The sequence below is a fragment of the Haliaeetus leucocephalus genome, unplaced genomic scaffold (genome assembly GCF_000737465.1).
Source record: "Haliaeetus leucocephalus isolate CR32 unplaced genomic scaffold, Haliaeetus_leucocephalus-4.0 Scaffold189, whole genome shotgun sequence".
NCBI lineage: Eukaryota > Metazoa > Chordata > Aves > Accipitriformes > Accipitridae > Haliaeetus > Haliaeetus leucocephalus.
The window spans coordinates 916,999-936,854 of record NW_010972625.1 but is presented as its reverse complement, the minus strand read 5'-3'; the positions used below and the strand labels follow the sequence as shown (position 1 = coordinate 936,854).

The window sequence follows — 19,856 nt, the reverse complement described above, 5'->3', positions numbered from 1 at the left end:
TACTAAGCTGAATCAGCAGTGGGAGTACTGCTGGGGTTCAGAGCAGAGTACAACGGTCAGACAGTGTGGCTGATAATATCTCCCCTTGCTTATTTTGGTTTGCACACAAACTCCAGAGAGAAAACATTGAAAAACCTTAGCACAACCAGTTTTGACAGAAAACAAAAGGCCAGAAACTCTCTAAAGCAAAACATTCAATTCTGGGGTTCACAAAGTATCCATTAAGCACAGGCCTTTGGGCCAGAACTGAGACATAAGACCAGCTTTCTGCAGGAATGCACTTACCAGCATTGAGGAGTGAGGGGATAGCAGCACAGCGAATCAGGTCCTCCAGCAGCAAGCACTGCCGGGCAATGAGAATGGCAACAAAGGTGGCCAAGGAATCATGGAAAGATAAGTCACTGACCTGGAAGAGAGGATATCAGCCAGTGACCACAACAGCCTCTGCCTCATTCCCTCTGTCAGCAATTTCTCAGCTTGCCTAGGAGCTGGGGGGTAGAAGGGCCCATAACCCCAGGGTCAATGTCCATGATCAGCCCAGACTGCAACAAATACCAAAAGGTAGCCCCAGTATTCAAAGCCTTTCCCCTGTCCTCAGAAGACAAAGCCTCCATCCCTTGTTCATTTCTGCCTTCTCCCCAGGGATCCCTCCACTCCTGCTTCAATTCCTTTTCCCCTTTTGAATGTTTGCACTTGCATCAACATTGCAGAGGAGATCATTGAAGCCACAGGTCCCATTATTGGAGGAACAGCACAAAGCTTTGAGCACACCCAGCCACTCGGCGCTTAGAGACTTGCAGTAGCCAGTTAGCTCAGCACACAGGATAGCAATGTCGTTCACCCTGTTAAATAAATAATGAAAAAGGCAGAGGGTCAACTTTGCTACTCATGCACGCCATCAGGTCAGTGATTCTCTAAGGGATCCCAGCATCAGCTCCTCCTTCCTTATACCCCAAGACAGCCAAGGAACGGCTACTGACTTTCTTACCCTCACCTAAAGATTTTACTATCTCACTAGAACCATGAAAGTTCTGCCTCTCACCTGTCTGGATCGTGGTGTCCCACACACACATGCATAAGTGCATTACAGACAAAACTGTAGCGGTTGGCTGGGTTTTCATTGAGGCTCTTGCCCAGGTTGGTGTATGTAAAGTTATGTGCAGACGGATTTTCAATAGTGTCAATCATGAACTCTGGTTCCCATAGCATGTTGGAGTCAGATGGCTCAACATTGCAGTAGATTGTATTCTTCACCTTGGAGCAGAAGTCACTAAACAAGACAGGAAAGATATTAGGAACACAAAAAACTAAGCTTCCACTGAACGCTGATAAGCAAAGCAATCCTGTGCAAGACAAGCCCTCCCTGGGCAAGAACAAATGGAAACTCAATCACCATGTACCAACAAAGACTCTCCCAGAAGATTGAAGCTGGTTCTTTGTTGTGGAAGCACTTGGAAGTTACCCGTCAGCTCAGTGAACATAGCACGGGAATGGCTATTCCAGCTTAGATCAGTGAAACACTTAGCTCAGCCCTTGGTGTCAGAACAGTTGATGCCCAGAGAAGAGTTTAAGAGCAAGGCAGGCATGTGGCAATAGTGCTCCAGCATCCTTACCCACCCTGCTGGAACTTAGGGCTCACAGATTTTCAGAGTTAAAGATAATGCTCTCCTCAACAGATTTTCCTCCTGCAAATTTGTCCACCTACTTTCTGAATCCAGTAGATTTTTGACATTCACAACATGGAATGAGTTCCATGTTAACTATGAAGTTTATTCTTTTGTTCTGAATCCATCATTTCTATTCATTCCTTTTCATGCTTGTAAGACATATTGAACATTCAGTTTATTTTCCATATCAAACAGAACTTTACAAACTTCTATCATTCCCCCCCAGTCCTCTTCTGTGGGGAGGAGATTCAGTTCCTCCTAAGTAATTCCAAACCTCTGGTCATCTATCCACTCACCCTCCTTTAGGCCTAACTTGACTACATGCTTTTTGGAGTTTGTTGCCCCAAACCACAAGGCACAGTTGTACCATGACTTAAATGGTGGCCTAATGATGCTCTCTGGTCTGTTCTCCATTCCTTCCAAAACAATACCTAACATTTAATTTGCTTTTTGACTGTTACTGAACACTATGATGTCATTTTCAATTATGTATCTGTTACAGCTCAAAGAAACTTTATCCAAAGAGTAGTTTATATCCATCGCTACACAAAGTTTAGAAGGGAAAAAGGACAAACCTATGTGCATTATTTTATGTTCAATAACACTAAACTTTATCTGCCAGTTTATTACCTGGTCACCATCACTGCACCCTATTACAACAACCTGCAGCCATCTTCTATTGTTATATGCTGAACAACAGTTATATGAAAAGTTTTGATATCACCACTAGTACAACTTTTGATGCATAGAACAGCACAAGCACTAGCAGAGTACTATGGGACTCCTCAGGGAGGGATCACCCGCAAAATACGAACTCCCTCCCACTCCTTGTCTCCACCTCTAACCTATTGTTTGCCTGCTAGAGGATATTCCCTTTTATCTGTGGCCATTTACTTTAAGGCCTTGCTGAACAGCTTTTGGAAATTCAGTTAGACTAATATCAGGTTTCTCATTTCCGTATGTGTGATGACTCCTTCAAAGAACTCCAATGCACCTGTGACCACAGCACTCCCTCTTGCTCTCAATTCAGTCCAGAGAGAGACTTGAAAGGCTCTCAGCAGCCAGTTCAGCCAGCTAACACGAAGGCACAAGCAACTCTCACAGCCCCTCAATGAGGGGGTAACACAGAGGGTTAGACGTCCCTGTGGCACGTCTGCACTGGAGACACCAATAAGGAGCAGGGGCTGTAAGAGAAGATGAAGTGAAGCACTGTACTAGGAAACAGGGCTGTCATGAGAATTACCCTTTCACAGGATCATGTAAGCAAAAAGCCAGGGAGATCTGTGGACTCCATCTCTGGACTGCTAATGGAGGAGCTCCAAATGGAGCTGGTGGGGGCACAGTTCCCAAGAGAACTACAAAGGGCAGAAGGCCACAGAGTAAAGTAAGCCCACGGGACAGAGGCTGGGGGCAACATGAGCAGAGCAGAACCTGAAGAGCCAACAGGGGCAGGGGCAGAAGAAGGATAAGGAGCACAAAGTAGCACAGGAACAAACCCAGAACCGAGCAAAGCAGGTTGAGAAGCGGTCCAAGGATTATTAGGGAGCTGAGCACAAGCAGAGAACAACCTTTAGGATGAACTGCTCAGCCATCAGAGCTTGGTAGGAACAGACCTGTCTACTTCTATCCTCTAGGAGTGGGGTAAGAACAGACCCGTCGAGGTGCAGAGGACTACTGAAGACAATTTACCAAAACTGACATGACGATCTAAAAGTCAAGATTATACACTGGGTCATTACTGCCTGTAAAACAGGCACTACTCCCAAGACTTCAGTTTCCCATTGAGAGGATCTCAGGGACAATCCCAAACAAGATCACAAGCAAAGCTTAAGTCAAGGTGCTATACTGGTCAGCACCCACTGTATCCCACCTGCCTCAGACTCACCTAAAGAGCTCCCCAAATTTACTTTTGAGGTGACTGCAGGAGGTATACAGGTCGTAGAGATAGGCCAGGATACAGCGCTCTGCTGAGGAGCCATCTGAGCGATTCATGCCATGTTTCACCACCCCACACAGACTGTATAGAGACAAAAAAAATGCTGCAGCAACACAAAAAGAAAATCTGAAGGAATAACCTCATTACACAGATATCTTCCTGAGCTCACAGCAACAGTGCTCACTGGGTAACATATCCTGTCCCCTGCAAATTCTGTGAACTAAACCCTCAAGCACAAAGTTGCTGCCTTTTAGGAAGGACACAGATACACCTCTGCCCCTTACAAGCCCCCAGAAGGTAAGTCACTTCCTTCCACATGGTGAGGGGAAGATTCCCTTACCCTTCGAAGACCTGAGCCATCTGGTCCTGGTTCAATATAAGGCAGGAGTGGTAGTGCCGCAGCACAGCCACGATGCACAGGCACAAGCTGGTGGTGTAGCTGCCAACAAGGTCGGAGGATTTCAACAGCAGTTCTGCCTCCACCACGCTCAGTTCATTCAGCAACTGCACCCAATGACAGAAAAACCCTTCAACAGCCACAGGGGTAAGGTATGGTCAGAAATGGAGCCAGCACACCACACCCACAGCCTATAGGACCTGCCAGGAAAGGGACTGGCAGGCACTTTCTGCCTATAGATGTACCCCTGGAACAGCTGGCACCCCATACTTAGGCACAATGTCTCACTCAGGCAGTACAAGGGGCTGTCAGTGCTTGGGTATCAGAGGGCGATTAGGATATGGCCACAGATAGTAGCAGGCAGCTTGTTTGGTAATTCTGTCCTGCGTAAATCTCACTTGGCTCCCTTTTTAAGGCTAACAGCCTCAATTCCATCAGCAACCATAGCAAGGTTTCAAGAGACACTTGGCACAGGCTGCTGAAACAGCAACAGGATTTTAGCAGGATTCAGAAGGCAGCCTGCACTGCCATGTGCCAAGGATCCTTCCAGGGGAGCAAGGTGGGAGAGCTGCCAGAGACACACAATCCCCTTCTGACTTGGGACAAGACCTTGCTGCAGCCAGGGACAGAGATGCAATGCAAGTCCTTTGGAGACAATCCTGAAGCCTCTGGAAGAATAATCCTCAGAACAGAACATGCAAGACTACCTGCCACAACCAACCTATTCCTAACAGCTGCAGCGCAGGAGCACCGCAATGACCACCCAGTCTGACCACCTCCATGACACAGGTCAGAGGGTCACCAATGATCCCAGGAGCAACCCAACTATCACAGCACAGATCTGCTGCCTTTCAGGCTGATGAACCCCTCCCCAGGAAGCGTTTGAGCACACTGGGCTTACCTGGATGGCAAAGTCGATAAGACCACTGATATTGAGCGAATACTCCATCAAGTCAAATATGAACTGCACGTGCTGTACCAGAGGCAGGTGGTATGACATTCCCAAGGCAAAGCTGGTGATCTGTTCCAAGACATTGCGAGATACCTGCAAGTGCAAGACAACACACAGTACTACCTCCCCTTTCAGAAGTTCCTCAGCAGGCCCATCTCCCCTTCCCTCCAGGAAGCTGCTCTCAGTAACGCAAAGGGACGCAGTCAGAGCCCAGGAAGGACAGCAGTCTTTAAAGTTTCATACCTGAGATGTGACTTGGTGCTGATCAAAGTGAGAAAGGTGCTGGAACTTTGCAAAGATATCTTCAGCTGTTGGGAATGCTTCTGGCTTGCTCTTTTTCCTCTTCTGGCCTTCCTCTCCACCTACCAAAGTTGGGAGGATCAGAAAACAGTATTAGGCTATCTTCCTCATCAGAGGAGGCCTAGACATCAGCCATCAGCACCTGCTAGTCCTTCAGCAAGATCAGCCCCTGCCATGCAGCATAGCCAAAAAGCCCGAGTCCCAGACCTTAAGCTGATAAGGATCATCTTGAATTCAAAACAATAAATTGCTGAGCAAGGAATTCCTAACCTGAGAATGACAGTAGGGTTAACATCTAGTTTATCCCAAGTAAAGGTACTCCTTGGAAGGAGAAAATACTTTCTCTCTTGGTTTAGAAGTACACTGATTCCCTGATAACAGAGGTTCTGGATTGGAGATGTTCAGCCTCAAAATTTCTTTGTCAGAACACCCCATCTTTTAAAGAATCATCTTTCTACCACATTTCAAGTTGCCTTTCAGGAATCAGACTAAGAGAGAAAAAAAATGTTAACCAGATTCTCAGCTGATGAAAGTCAGAGGCTTTCTATTGATTTTGACACAGCTATCCAAATCTCCCATCCCACGCATTTAGCATGTGCCCCAAGCATAACGGCATGCTACAATTAATCAAGGTCTTTGCCAAATATGCATAGGCAAAGTCCTCTTTGGTTCTTGTGCAAGGACCTAAATGCAAGAACTAAAGAAAATAAAATTTGAAAAGCCAAAGTTTTGGCCAGGGTCTCACTCTGAACTGGGTATGACTTAATCCTCTTCTGAAGAAAAGTTCAATTAAATTGACATTGTCTGCAGGAAACCAATTGCCTTACTTGCTGGCTAGTATGTTTGGGAACAGAGCACCATTCCAGACTCTCAGTGACTGATACAGCTAACCAGGCACCGTAGATTATATAAAATCCTTTCACTGTGAGACTCCAGACAAAGGAGCCAGCCAACTGGAAAGACGATCCTACTTCAGAAAGGAGTGGCTTAAGCTCTACTAACCCGTCTCTGCAGTGCTCTTTCTGTTTAAGACTTTAAGAATGTCTTTAGTTATTTTCTTGATTGTATGCCGAGCATCGTCCCGTTGTTTTCCAACCCCAAAAAGAACTACCAACCGTTGGTTACACTCATGACTGCATGACTCCTCCTAGGGAACCAAAACAGACAACTGCATTAGCAACTATGAGGCTGAATGCTTTAATCCAGTTTCACATCTGGATCTCTTAAAGGAAAAGGAAAGCTTCCTCTCAGAAGTTGTTCTGGGAGTAAGCAAGGCGACATCTTAAGCAGATCACCTCCCGCAGCAGTGCAGGAAAGGATGACTGCTCCTTAGCCACCCACAGCAGTACTGCAGGGAAACACAGCAGCCTCATGACCAGAGCACAAGGCAGCAACAGGGGAGCGGTTATGAGCAGGTCTCATACCTGAGGAATAGGAAAGTGTGTCGCATACTGGATGTGCCGAGGCTGGTCATACAGGGATGCTAGCATTCCTTCCACAGACTTATCCTTCAGCAAAGGCTTTGCTTCCTTTTCAGGATCTGGTTTCTCAGGGGAAGGACTGGCTTTAGATTCACAATGCATTGGAGGAGAAAACATCTAGGGAGACATAAGAAAAACAAAAGGTAGTTAAGGAACATGGTCATGCAATAGTGAAGATTGCTGAAGGAAGGTACATCTGCTCAGGCCTAAAAAGGAGCAGGAAGAGGGAGGGTTGAAGAAACATCCAGTTCTTAGGGCAATGACCAAGGCAATGTGCTAAGACACTACTCCCATTTTTGCTTCTGGTCAATGTTGTATATTGAGTTAAAAACAATAGGAAATAAATAACCACGACTTAGGATTTTGGGAACAACCACCTCCACAGAACAAGTAAGGGCCATGGGAAAGCCACATAGCTCTGCACATCACACCTCCCTAACACGTACCTTGAAAGGCCAGAAATGTCTGGAGGAATGTATGTACTCAGGGATTTTTCAACAACAAGTTATTTTATTACTAAGTGCTTCAAAGCATTCTGCAACCATGAAATATGCACACAAATATTATGAAGAACTGTAAAACCAAAGAAGTACTGAAGGCAATACAGCATGATAACAGCAGACCTGTGCCTTTTCCCAGGTGATCCAGAAAACGCCTGCCAACAGTAACTGGTCACTCCCAACCTCCTGGTGCTATCATGGTCATCCACTTCCCATTCACTTCCAAGCAGCCCATGTCCCACCCTGCCCAAATACTGGGCTGGCAGTAGCCAGCGTGTAAGAGATACCAGGAATGACTGGGACTCACTCTACTCTGATGGACCCTGACCTGCATAAACAGGTTATACGAACCTTTTAAAAGTGTCAGCTGCCTTACAACCCAGCCACTTCCAGCACACTGGCTCTACAGTAGAGAGAGAGTACTCGCACAAAAGCAAGGCACCTGCTGTCCCTGGTCCCACTACAACATACTGACCTACTTACTGAGTAGCAGATAGAAAATGCAGGAACATACCGAAAAGTCTGTCTTCTCCATGTCATCAAAGAGCATGCTGGAGTTGTGGTCAATGTCCATGGGCTCAGAAAGACCTGTGTCCTGGGAACAGACGGAGCAGCTTTACATCTCAGTGATGCACCAGGGAACAAAAGAGTATTTGTTTACTACAGCACTCGAAGTCCATGTTGGACAGTGACAGCAATATGCCAACACCCACGGTGCCTAGCAAGTTGGAGCCTATTACACTATAAACATCATGGACAGGCCTCACACAGGACCTCATGACATGCTGCTCTGCTCCAAGCAGTGCAAGATTTTCCTATCTACTACTTTACATTCTGCTGGCCCTTTCCAGCCACTTAGAACATAGCCTTCTACTTTTGAAAATGAAATGCTAAGGAAATAGGTCTGGGGAAAGAAAAGCATGAGTCACTGATACATCCTCCAGCAGTTAATAGCAAGGAGACTGCAAAGCTGGTAAAAATGGGCAAGCACAACACAGGGACGTGTACAGGAGGGCCACGGTGCTCGTGGTCTCACCTCTAGCTTGATGCCACTGTTTCCCTCCGTCTCCTTCCTGTCGTGCTCCTCAGCAGGGTCATCGAAGGGAGAGGGTGGGCGAGGCCCATGAGAATCCATGGCAAGATCACCCCGGGAGATGAGTGTGCACATGTAGATGTTGTGAGAGAAGACATCATGTCGGATTAGCTCACAGAACAGCAGCACCAGGTTAAAGAACTCCACCTTCTCATTCTCCTTCCCAGGATCAGCTGAAAGGACAGCACAGTCAGGGCTATCAGAGTTCTTCTGCAACACTTTGAGCAGCACCAGCCACCTAACCTAGGGCTAGAGAAAGTGTTTCCAGAGATCTCAACATAGTAAGTGACTAATACACAGTTCTGAGATTACAGCAGGGACTAAAAGCAGAAAGCCCAGTTTCAACAGGTGGCAATTAAGTAAGTCAAAAGCTCTCCAGTTAGTCTCACAGACCAGAGGCATAGGACTTTAGCCTGGAAGTGCCATTCCTGGGTGTACAAACAGTTGCCTGCATCAGAGTTGTATCCTGTCCCTCTTAATCTGTTTGCAGTACTTGCACTGAGAGACTATTCAGAGCTTCGTCACTTCCTAGTTAGAAACCTCCCTCTAGTTCTCAGCCTGAATTAATTCCTGATTAGGCTATACTCATTTATTCTTGGCCAACACTCTGTTAACAGAATGCTTCTGCATTATCTTTCTGTCATCTGGCCCTCCAGGCTGGTATCCCTCCCTCTCCAAGGTATGCTCTGGATTGCAAGGAAGCCAGAGAATTTAGGCACATCCAAGACCTACATACAAGAGAATAGCACACAAATTCAAAGTGCAGGAGAGGGAAAGCTAGAAACTGGGAGACCACAACTTCTTATTACATACTTAGCATAGGAGCCTGAGTGTCAAGGAACTGCATAAGGACATCCTGAAAGACAGGAGCACTGGCTGCTGAGAGAGAGCCTGAGGAGATGGAGCCCTTCTCATCCACGACTTCAGAGTCCCCACATCTCTGTAGAAACAGAAAAAAGCCACCGACTGCTGTCACAGAGGAGAAACTCAGTATCCATAAACTCCAAAAAAGAAGTCAAGAGAATTTCCCTATCTTGCACTTATAGGAAAGCCACCACACAGGTTTCTGTAAGCTACTCCACGGTCTCCAAGTAAGCCAGTACTTCCACACTGCCATCACCTGTCTTCAAACGTATCCAAGAAATGGGATACACACCATCCTGCAGGCTCATTTATGACCTACTTTGGGTTAGATGTAGCAAATGCCATAATTAACGGCACCAGTGTTAAGAGGCATTGTGCTGATCAGCTTTTGCCTTCCAGTGTAATAGTTAAGATAATCGTAGTTAGGTAACCTCTGCTCTCCTTTACCACTGCTAGCTTTCCAGGAATAAGGACTTACCTCAGCCTCTATCTCTGCTTGACGCTTCTCTAAGAGTTTGGCCACGACCATAGCCCTGTGGCGTCCAGAGCGTTTATAGCTGACAGCCCACTCGCACAGCAAGGCCACCACTGCATCATCATCTGGGGAGATCTGTTGAGATATAGGCACTACAGTGAGAACCTGAGCCAAACAGAAGATGTGAGCAGTCCTAAGGCCTCAGTTGGATATAACAGTAGAGCACAGCCGGGAGGCTGTAGCATTCCCCTCTTCCTAACATGGAGGACAGATATCAAGCTAGAGCCCTCCTGCTTCATCTCTGCTTTGACTCCACTTTGCAATACAAGGTGATCCACAGCCTTTGACAAATCTGCAGGCTGGTTTTGCTTCAGAAAATCATCTCTCTTCCAGCAGCACATCTATGGAGTGCTAATCTTAGCACAAAGTGAAACACAGCTTCTCAACAGCATCATACAAAGTATGCAAACTATCACTCCTGCAGCTCACTTCCAAAAACCAATGCAGTATTGGTTGCACTATGGTCCTACACATCATAAATATGTCACCTCCCAGGCTAAGAGGAACTTGAACTGTGAGCTCCCAGACTCCCAGGAAGCAGCTGCCAGCCCAGAATTTGACAAGGCTAGCATTTACTTCTCTCAGACACATAACATGTCTTTATCATCACTCTGCTATCCAGACTGATGTCTTCCATCAGGAGACTCCTCAGTTAGCTGTGTGGATTCTCTCAAGCTTACATATGTTTGTTAGCGTACACTTTCTAGAGCACAAATGCCCCCATTCTCACTTTAGTACCTCCCTAACTTAAGGCTGCATTAAATCCTTTTCAATGGAGATCACATCTCTTGGCCAAAGGGCACTACCTAGTCAGCTCTCTGCAGACACAGGATGGTAACTGTGGAATACAAACAAGAACATAGCCAAGACCAGGGCCCAGCAACAAAGTCCCAAGGCACCTCGTGACTGTCTTTGGTTGGACCCAGCCCAAATATCCTGTTATACAAGGAATCCAAAGAGTTGCTGAAGTCAGATCTTTCAAAGCTGTGACTGTCCAGAACTTCCAAAGTGTGCAAGACACGGCCAATAGTGAAACCTAGAATAGAACAGAGAAGAGAAATGTATATTTGGCAACTGGTACAACAGACTCTGGAGCAAAAGCTTCTGTGAGCTCATTACTCAGGACATTGCCTATGGAAAGCTGTACCAGTTAGGCAAGGGTCCACCTAGCTTAGCATCCTGACTCTCACAGCAGCCAACAGCAGATGTTAGGGGAAAGCATCAGAACATGGCACATATACAAGAGTATAGTTCTCTGGTACACACTTCCAGCTCCCAGTAACAGAAACTCCCCCTATACCTGGGGAAATGGACCCCCACAAAATTTTGCACTGGAAAGAAAAAGAGCCATTTGGTTTTTTTTCACTGCTGACAGTAAACACCAATGGCAGCAAACAGGAAAAATCAAAGTAAACAGCCAGACACAAAGTTTCTCAGGGTAATACATGGAACAGGGGGAGAGAAGCTTTAACCTACAGCAAGTTACCTGCTGTGGTTTCCTGGCACTTGTCAAACGACCAGCGAACCTCCACAGCCTGGCCACGTTCCTTTATCTGCTGCTCAATTTCACGCAGCTTTGCCCGAACCTAAAAGCAATGGACTTGTGTAAACATACAAAAGGATACCTTAGTAGTCCTGTGTACAAAATTATCAGAAAACAAAGAGCATGACAGTAATTCTATGCAAGGTTAGATTTTGCCCATCTTCCAAGAACATCACTGTCTTGCTTATAGCAGAATGGGAGCAGTTAATTCCTTGGGAGCGAGACAGCACCTCCAGCTCTGCTTATCACACAACATGAAAAGAAAATCCTGAAAGAGCTAAGATACAACTATTACCCTGGCCCACAAGAGCTCCCTTTTTTGAAGGCTGCTCACCTGCTGTGTAAAGGCTGAATTCCCTCCTGGCATGGGCAAGTTGGATGGAGCTATAGGCAGGTGGTCCAATGGCGAGCCGGTCTTTATCCTGCTATCAGTCAATGAGTAATGCCACACAAGGGCACTTGGGCAACACAAAATTATACTCTGCAACAGACAGAAAAGTCAGTATCATTGAGAAAATCAAGGTCAAAATAATTAAGTTAGATTACTTTCTACAGAAATAACCACTCCTTTGTCTTACTGCTCAGGCATTCATTGTCCTATATAAATATTTACTATTTGGGGTTTTTTTTTGTTCTAAGCTCTGAAAGATTCTTTGAGCTAAAGACCATACTAGAGTAGAAAGGAGCAAACTAGTATTTTTGCTGCACTGAGTTTCTTGACCTAGGTATGTTTAGGAAGCCAAGACCAGAGTTCCATGTTATCCAAAAGCAGCAACATGTTGCTGCAGAGCAACCTGCTGCTTCTAAAGAGAACTTGTTTTCTACAACTCACACAGTCAATGCACAATCTAGCCCTCATGGTCCCGGAGCAGCATTTACGTTAGTGACTTACAGGCCTCATCAAGAATAAAGTGTGACAAAAAAATAATGAGTCAACAGACCCAAACTCATTATACTGTATTATTTAATAATTACAAGTATTATTATAAACATTATTGTAATCATAATACTATTATATGTGTGTTTTCATTCTTTTATGATCTTGTACAGACACCCACACACACAGACAAAACTTCACTGAATGATCCCTAGGATACACCCTTACAGCTTCTGGCTCACAAGGAGCCAGACATTAAGATGGACAACCAAGGTTGTTTTAAACACTCAAACCAAAGAATCCATCATATCTCAAGAACATTTGAGCAAAGGTTAATTACGTACACTGTTAGAAATGCATGTTTCCAGCCTGACTTCACCCAGCTCCAACTTCCAACCACTAGATCTTATTCTGCCTTAGCCTTATCTACTATCTACAGATCAGAAGATCTGTAGATCTTCTATCAGAAGAGCTCTTCCAAGATATACTAAAAAAGATAAGGCAATCATTAACCCATTTGAACTTTTTAAGCAGGTTGTGTTTAAAGCCCTAGTCAGCCAAATCTTTGAGGTGTAGATGCTTATATGTTTCCCTGAAGTAAGCTCCCCAAACAAAGGGCTTTTATATTTAAAAAGACATGTTTTATCACACCGAAACAAGAAAAAAAAAAATCTAAGCCTTTTTAACTGAAGTGACCAAGAAAGGCTGAACAGGAATACAAAGGGGTTATTTATAACCCTCGCATTGCTCTCTAACCCTTGCAGACAGATCCTTACTTCTAGCTGACTGTACTCTAAGAATCTTCTTTCTACCCTGTTTGAGAGCTGGCTGGCTGCTTCTTGATCCTGTCAGGGCTCCTTGATCTCAAATTTCTCTGTTGAGCTGCAGGTTCCCAACCTCTGTGCTCTCCTCCTCTCCACCTCCTGCTCCATCCTGCACTCTCTGGAATCTCCTCTGCTTTAACATGCTCCTTTCCTCCTGTGGAAGGGGCAGTCTCCACTCCTGCAGGGACCCACCTGACCTACTCACTCTCTTCTTGAAGGAGAAAACCACAACCATGAACACACACACTGAATGGAACTCACCTATCTTCCTCTGACACAAGGACAGTATGGACTGAGTCCCAGAGTGACACAACAGCATTTGCCCTTCAAACATCTATCCGTAAGGCTTTGGCAACCTGGCCCTCTTACCGCAAGGTAAGGCTTAATCAATTCCAAGTATAAAGATAATGAGTTTAGAGTTGTTCCTTCTCGTAGCCTGCTGCCATGCCTGAGGAGAGTGGTCTGCCTAAACCATTAAAGTTCTTCGATAATGAAGTGGGAGGGGTTGTTTTTTGTGTGTGCTGGTTGCTTGGTTTGGTTTTGGGGGTTTTTTTTGTTCTGTGGGGGTGAGTTCTTCTGATGAGGGGTTGTTTGTTTTTAAGAGCTCATAAAATGACAAAGCACTCTTTCATTTCTGGCATAATTTCCTTTCCTAGATGACAACCTATTACTGATATATACAAGATGAAATAACCCTTTCTTTCTCATCCCCTCTTCTGCAAAACTTTCCCAGCCATGTAAGTCAGTCAAGGGCACTGCTACAGCACTGATGTCTGGTACAAAATCTTTGTAACACATCAGCAAAGACCTACCCTTTGACAATCATGGTTTGACATTTCTGTACTCAGGAAGTTGCTGACTCGGACTGTAATGATTTTTCTGTGATGGCATACAATATAAAATGTCCGTGTTGACCCCACGATCACCAACCACTACTTCAACCTACCTGGAGGATGCAGCTGAGCCCATATACCACTGGCCTGTGCTGGGGGCACAGCAGTAAGTCGCTGAAAGGGCTGGGAGGAGGATTCCCTGCAGCTGGCTGAGGGGTGGGAGTCGAAGGAAGAGCATTCCCTGTCTGGGCAGACAGGATGTGGGGTGGGTGCCCGCCAGCACCATCCAGCTGCATAGCAAGCCTGCGGGTGCAGAAGTAGGCCAGACGTCTGGACAGGTATGCAGACTGCACAAACTCTCCAGAGTACTGTAGGGAAGAGGGAGGGGGGAAAACATCCTTGTTACAAGCAGCACAAGAGAAACCCTTGACCCTCCTAAAGTAGCATACTCTGTGGTACTGCCTTGTAGAGACAGTCCTTTTCTACAGAGAGCTCCTTAGTGTCATCTATCACCCACTGGCTACTAAGCATGAGAAAAAACCCACAACTTTAAATGCTCTATGGCAATGACTTCACATATCAAAATGTACCCACACCCAGCCTTCCCAGGGCTTCAGAGGTCTGCCTAGAATCCGGTTGCAACAGAAAGAAAGAAAAGCAGTTTCCATGCAGTGGTGCACAATGAGTCCACCTATCACAGCTATGATGTGGGCAGGGATTACCAAGTTCAGTGCAGAGAAACAGGGTAAAGGACAAAGAGACAGAAGACAGCAGGACTAAAAACATATCCCTGCATGAGCCAAGAAGGATGCTCAGAGGGACGCTCCCTAGTGTACTCAGTGCAAAATAGCTTATCATCCCTTAGGCAATAAGAAGAAGACTGGCAACAGCAGCAGTCAGTGCTCTTCTGAAGCAAGCCAGGTACATATTTCTCACCCGCAGCAGCAGGGGTAGGAGCATTTTCAGAAATTCATCTTCTCCTGACCGTATCTTCTCAAAGCACTCGAGGACCCACGTCAGGAATTCATGTCGGTCTAGCATGCCATCCTGCACACAGATAAAGGCAGAGCAAACGGACAAAAGCTGAAGGAACATCTGCTAAGGGAAGGCAGAGCAGCAGCAGCTGCTTGCTTTCTAACAGTGGAAATAACTCTAGAAGTTTGCACAGTTCTCTACTACCCCTACTCTACTACTGAGCTCAAAACTGCACCCAGCGCTAATGGTCCATTCACAGAATGAGAATATTCTGCAAAAATACATCACTTTGCATCCACTTCCCCTAGCCCTCCTATGCTACGCACCCACCCAGCAGCCCCCTCCAGTCCCTCACCTGGAACATGAACATAGCTAGTTTCTCATTGTAGTCCCACTGCTTCAAAGCTTGTTCCACCTCTTGGGGCATTGGCCCAGATGGTGAACCACAGCCTTGCCCTGGGAGCTGTCTATAGAACTCCGCAATTTTCTGCAGCTGCTCTGACAGGTACTTGGTGATGATCTGCGTCCATTCTGGAGAAGAGGAAACAGGTTAGCAACAAGTGCCATGGTAAACAGAAGCAGGAAAGAACCAGGTTGGTACGCAAGTGGAAACCCAATAAAGTTCCTGTCATTTGAAAAGGACAGAAAGACAAAGAAAGAAAAGTAAGTGCCATATTAGCTTTGCTTGTGCCCCGGGGGCGGTAGGAAGAAGCATCCACAGAAGTAAGGAACAAGGGGAAAAACTTCTGTGTTTGGGGGTGGGGTTACGTTGTACAAGAAAAGTTGGGAAGAAAGATTCTTCAGCTGCAGTTGTTGAGAAACAGCAGGCAGAGAGAATAGGCTTTCCAGCAGGAAGCAGTGTTAGGCCAGCCTGGTTTAGCATCCTCAATCTGACAGACAGCAGAAACACTGGAAACAGTTCAACTCTGAACTTGTTCTTAATCTCTTTCAGATATCAGTGTAAAGCCATGATCAATTATTTTTTTAAATAATTGTTTTTACTAAAACCTAACTGTGTAAGAGACAAACTCAATACACAAAGTGACAGCATGATTACACTCCTCTGGGACAATGCAGATGACAAAACCCAAGGCAAAATATGCAAAAATGTGAAACAAATAACATAGTCTCGGCAGTAGGACAAACACCCAAAGGAACAGGAAAGTAAATGGAATAAATATATCTAACAAACCAATCAACCTCCAGATATAGACATCAGAAGCCTCTGTAACATTTATACCAAAGATAAACAAGGAGGAAAAAAAAAAATCCAAGGACTTCAGCTGCTAATACTGCTTTTCAAAGGAATATGGTCAGGTCCTGTAGTCACAGTCATACAAACCAGAAAACAGCCAGGGGAGCTCTCCTAGACCACAGTAATGTAGAGCAGGCCAGGATGCAAAAGATGTTAGATACGGGATCCAGTAAAGCTTAATGAAATTGGAAACACAAACAGGGAGTAACATACTGGAATTCTCTGGGAAACGTACTTACTCACTTGAGAAGAAGCTAATCAGTCATTGCTAAATTATAATGTTTACAGTCTTTGTAGGGTAAGAAAAAAAAACAGGTTATACAGCAGAGGAGCACAGTAGAACTTAACAGGGAGAAAGAAGAGGTAGGCTCTCAGGATGTACTTGTGGCTGCTAAGACTTATTTTTCAACAGTGTACTCTCACAGGTGGGCCCTGTTGTTTTAGGCAGTTATGCACATCAGAGCACTAGGACTTATCAGCAGGAAACAAGTTTATATGGATTTCCAGGCTACCTCTTACTATTCAAGAACAGGCTGAGAAGGAAACATTTGCGATGGACAAAACCAGCGCTCCGCACAAAGTGCTTACCAATGAAGGGATCAATGACATGACGCTTTTTCACCTTCGTTTCTGTGATGGCAGCATAATAGGCACAAGTCATTTTGATGAGCCAGGCTGCTCTCATTACTGGAACTGTGTATTTCGCCAAATAACCAAAGACCTCTTCCTTCTTGCTGAAGATGGGCACCTGTAACAGAATTGAGAGGGAGAACTGCACCCAAGGACTTAGATGGGAACTATTCCAAAGCAACTACACATGCTGTAGGCGCTGAAAGCTGTGAAAAAGGTAAAAAGGGAAAAGGTACTGTGTTGCTCTGTATCTCAGAAAACCTACTGCAAGAATTCACCTCTGGTCAGAAAGCAACAGTACCAGAGCTGCATTTCAGTATAAAGAGAAACAAAACAAATTGAAAGAAGACAGAAAACATAATTACATCACTGTAAATCCACACCCTGAATCCTGCAAACAGCTTTGAGGATATCCTTCAGAGAGGGTATAAACAACTACAAAAGGTACAGACTAAGGACTGAGTCAGAAACACAGAGTATCTACTATACAGACTGAACATAGCACTCTTCATTTTGTAAACAAAAGAGTGGTTACTAAAGTCTCATAGTATCATGACTAGCCAACAAAAGACTGTGAGAAACAGGGAATTGAGTGGCACAGTAGAAAGGAATTCATTAATCCAAGATTCAAAATTCAAGATACAACATGGGAGGATACCAGTGAAATCATCAGACTGCAGATCTATAAACCAGGAAGCAATAACACATCACAGGAAGAAGTACAGCTGTAAGGCTCGCTTCCACAGGATACTATGGACAGCAAAAGTATGCATGTGTTCACAGAGGAACGGAAATTCAGGGAACAGGTCAATTTGGTAGGTATCTCAAAGTCCCTGAACTACCAACAGTTCAATCGCTTACTTGCTATGTTTCTTACATTCTTCCCAATTATTCCCTGATGCCTCAAAGACACAAAGACATGGACTACTTGGCTAGCAACAGTCACTGCTTTCATGTCTAAGTCCACAAAAACTGATGGAGCCCACTGCAGAAAACTAGGGAAGGCCTTGAAAGGTCCAAACTTTCACAATGACCTCAGGAAACTGACAGCCAAGATGCAAAGAAGGATACAAGGACTACGTTTATAAAGAGACAGATTCTGGGAAAATCTGATAACTTAATTTTCCCCCTAGAGTGACTCAGAACACCAAGGACCAGACAAACTCCAGCTTCTAAACTACGTGCTCTGCTACCATTTCGCAACTGGGCGTTACGTTCTCCCACAACACATACTAGATTCCCGAGTTCCTTGTTTATAGGCCCACCCTGACAGAGAGTTAGGTCCCCTTGCTATCGGGCCGGATAAAATGGCAGAGTAAGACCCTTCTTTCTTCTTTCATACTCTACAGAATTCAGTGTTACCAGGGAAATACCTAGCCCTAGATCCCAGGGCACAGAAATGCTCTAGCCTGGCTGAGAACAAGCTATAATACACATACTCTTCTCAGCTTAAAACCAGAAACATGTGTCACTGCAACAGAAGCCTACGAAGTAACTCAGCTGATTATTTCCAGTAATTCTCACTATGACTTTTGATAACTTGAAAAACCCTCCACAATAGGAATGGTCCTAATCTAAACAACAGGCCAAAGGCAACAGTGGCAGCTCTTCTGAAAAACATCTGAACCTTAAAATAAATCGGTCTTATCATACAAGCCAAAAGGCAAAGTTGAACACAACCTCCAAACAACAGACAAGGGACCAGTTCTTTGAGTGGAGACAACTACAGCCAGCGCACTACAAATCCTGGATACACTCTTCAAGCTGAAAGCTTCAAGAGATGTAGAGAGAAGAAACTTCTCCAAATAATAAAAACCTTCTACTATACAAACACTTCAGAAACAAGCATAGATTAAATACTCTGCCCAGCCAGGCAGCCTCTCCTGTAACATACCTTCTTAGCAAGATGAGTGAGGGGCTTAGTTCCAGCCAGATCTGTGAACCAGTTGTTTATGGCACTCTGAGAACGTGCTGTCACCAGCCAAAAGTTATCCTTCTGATTCACCTGAGGTTTCCGTCTTCCCGTGTCAGGCAGTGTATTGCACCGCAGCTTTTCTGCGATAATACTGCTAAAATTTGAACTGATCTGCAAAAAAAGTAAAAAAGGATGAATTACATTTCACAGGTCAAAGATCTATCTATGTGCTTAAAATCTTATTTATCATTCCTACCAGAATTCTCACCAGTATCAACTTTTGAAACACAAAAAAACCTGCCAATAATTTCCTTTGTTATACTTGCGAAGAGGAATGCTTCTAGACAACTCATACAATAACCAAGCAGGGACTCAAGTTGAGACGGAGACACAGCTCTTTACAAATACTTGTCAAACCAGACAGAAGGCTTCTGGGACACATGTCAGCCAAGGAAAACAAACATACTGTGCTTACTGATTGCGTTCCATCCCAGGTCATTATTAGTCCTCTTGTCGGGGAGGCCAGGAAGTTAACATCTTGATTTTAGAGACTGAAAAAACGGAGCTGAAGCCTGTCACGTAACTCCCATGTCTACATTGCCAGGTGTTTCAAGAAATCTTACTTCTCTTCTACCATGGCCATAATGTAACCAAAGCAGTAAGAAGTTTCCCGCTTCTGGTATCCTAGTCTTCTGCTTTAGTTGGAGAGCAAAAGGAGCTCTAGATGCTGGTTTAACAGAGACTGCAGATACAGACCTGCCCCTAAGATGTATGGAACAAGACAAGAACCTGCTCTCTCAGGTGTGGGACACAGTTCCAAAAGAATGCAGAATTTTGATTCTACAGGAACAGGTTAGGTCCTAAAACACCCATCCTAAAGGGAAGGGTCTCCTGGTTCTGGAGATGGGGAAGGAATGAGACCCAGGACTGCCCAGGACCCAGCAGCCTGCTCGTACAGGCACCAGGCCCTGCCAAACCCCCACACTCTCCTGATGGCTCTCACCTTCGCTGGGTTGAAATTGACATTCTTGGCACTGCCGTGCTCGTCCCCAGAGACTGCCGGCTGGTTATTGAAGCCTTGCTTGACGTTCAGAGCGGTCAGCTCATCCTGGGGGGGGGTGGGGGAGGACGATCAGCAGGGCCCGGCAAGGCCCCTCCATGCCAAACGCCCGCGGCTTCTGTCCCCGCCACGGCGGCTCAGCCAGCGTGGGGACAGGACAAGGCGAGGGCCCGCGGGGCCCAGCCGGGCTCCCCCCGGCCCTAGTTGCCAGGACGCGCG

At 45.4% G+C, this 19,856-nt stretch overlaps 1 protein-coding gene across 3 annotated transcripts in view; it reads right to left on the bottom strand.

The window, feature by feature from the left end:
• Nucleotides 1-19,856, bottom strand: part of MED12 (mediator complex subunit 12) — a 37,353-nt gene that overhangs the window by 17,098 nt on the left and 399 nt on the right. For all 3 annotated transcript variants that reach the window (XM_010565293.1, XM_010565292.1, XM_010565294.1), the window contains exons 2-24: nt 19,581-19,685; nt 18,557-18,748; nt 16,621-16,780; nt 15,133-15,308; nt 14,739-14,849; nt 13,916-14,170; nt 11,603-11,749; nt 11,212-11,311; nt 10,625-10,761; nt 9,669-9,800; nt 9,140-9,266; nt 8,270-8,499; nt 7,748-7,828; nt 6,677-6,850; nt 6,255-6,399; nt 5,196-5,314; nt 4,902-5,045; nt 4,598-4,682; nt 3,944-4,130; nt 3,553-3,684; nt 1,043-1,270; nt 698-842; nt 286-406 (exon numbers count right to left, since the gene is read on the bottom strand). In XM_010565293.1, the coding sequence (XP_010563595.1) occupies nt 286-406; nt 698-842; nt 1,043-1,270; nt 3,553-3,684; nt 3,944-4,130; nt 4,598-4,682; nt 4,902-5,045; nt 5,196-5,314; nt 6,255-6,399; nt 6,677-6,850; nt 7,748-7,828; nt 8,270-8,499; nt 9,140-9,266; nt 9,669-9,800; nt 10,625-10,761; nt 11,212-11,311; nt 11,603-11,749; nt 13,916-14,170; nt 14,739-14,849; nt 15,133-15,308; nt 16,621-16,780; nt 18,557-18,748; nt 19,581-19,685 (3,433 nt within the window). The remainder of the gene's footprint in view (nt 1-285; nt 407-697; nt 843-1,042; nt 1,271-3,552; nt 3,685-3,943; nt 4,131-4,597; nt 4,683-4,901; nt 5,046-5,195; nt 5,315-6,254; nt 6,400-6,676; nt 6,851-7,747; nt 7,829-8,269; nt 8,500-9,139; nt 9,267-9,668; nt 9,801-10,624; nt 10,762-11,211; nt 11,312-11,602; nt 11,750-13,915; nt 14,171-14,738; nt 14,850-15,132; nt 15,309-16,620; nt 16,781-18,556; nt 18,749-19,580; nt 19,686-19,856) is intronic.